Source organism: Penaeus monodon, chromosome 27, assembly GCF_015228065.2.
Source record: "Penaeus monodon isolate SGIC_2016 chromosome 27, NSTDA_Pmon_1, whole genome shotgun sequence".
Taxonomy (NCBI): domain Eukaryota; kingdom Metazoa; phylum Arthropoda; class Malacostraca; order Decapoda; family Penaeidae; genus Penaeus; species Penaeus monodon.
In genome coordinates, this window is record NC_051412.1 from 19787117 (window position 1) to 19788022 (window position 906).

At 37.3% G+C, this 906-nt stretch overlaps 1 protein-coding gene across 1 annotated transcript in view; it reads left to right on the top strand.

Moving 5' to 3' along the window:
• The window catches only part of LOC119590665 (nuclear speckle splicing regulatory protein 1-like), a gene marked incomplete in the record, with an annotated part of 9885 nt that extends 9525 nt beyond the window's left edge, over positions 1 to 360 (top strand). The window contains 1 exon segment of the mRNA XM_037939345.1: positions 1 to 360. Coding sequence (XP_037795273.1) covers positions 1 to 105 — 105 coding nt within the window.
• Between the last annotated feature and the right edge of the window lie 546 nt (positions 361 to 906).

Consider the following 906-nt stretch of genomic DNA (forward strand, 5'->3'; position numbering starts at 1 on the left):
GACAGGATTCGTAAACTCTTTGAGAAACGAACTGTTGGGGAGAAGTTTGACTTCGCACTGCAGAGATATTATGAGAGGAAAGCTGCAAGAGAAGCACAGGGTTAAAACGCAAACCCATGTTAGTACAAGTTTGTCCATTTGAATTTTCATATACCTCTGCTTTTGATGGCAGTGTCCATTTTGGTTGTTTTTGAATATTTTTTTTTGAAAGTATAAACTGTTTAAAGAGCTTAGTAGGAAAGGAACTTTTGAACTTATCAAATGTTATATGTGGAAATTTTGATAAGCTTGTTAATATACATGATAACTTGTATATTTATTTGTATGCAGCATTTCCTATAAGAATCTTGATACTAGTTACAACTGTTTTAATAACCTTTTTATACATTATTGTTAAGAGAAAAGAAAATTTCATCCCTTTTGTTTCTGCTTCCTTTTTCTGTCCCTTGTCTTTCTCTTTCCCCCACTTCCACTCTTCCTCCTCTTCCTCTATTTCTTCTTTCTTCTCTCACAGTTCCTCTTTCTTCTCTATCTCACTTTCTCCCTTACTTTCTTCCCAGCTCATCCTCTTCCCATTCTATTTACCATTACACTTACTCTTCCCCCTCTCTCTGTGTCCCACTTTCTCTCCTTCCTTCTCATTCTCACATCACCTTCCCTCTTTCTTTTCCTTCTTTCCCTCATCCTCTCCCATCTACCCTATCTCTCCTTCTCTTTCCCTCTATCCCTCAGTATAATCCCACACTTTCTCTGTTTCTCCCACATCCTTTTCACTGTTAATCTTTTAGAGTCATGCTACACCTTTTCAGAAATTGTATCTCCGTAGTTTGGACTTAGGTGTTGAAAAGTATTATGTCATTCTGTTTTTTTCTTCTATCTTTCTTAAGAAAATCCCCCCCCCCCCCC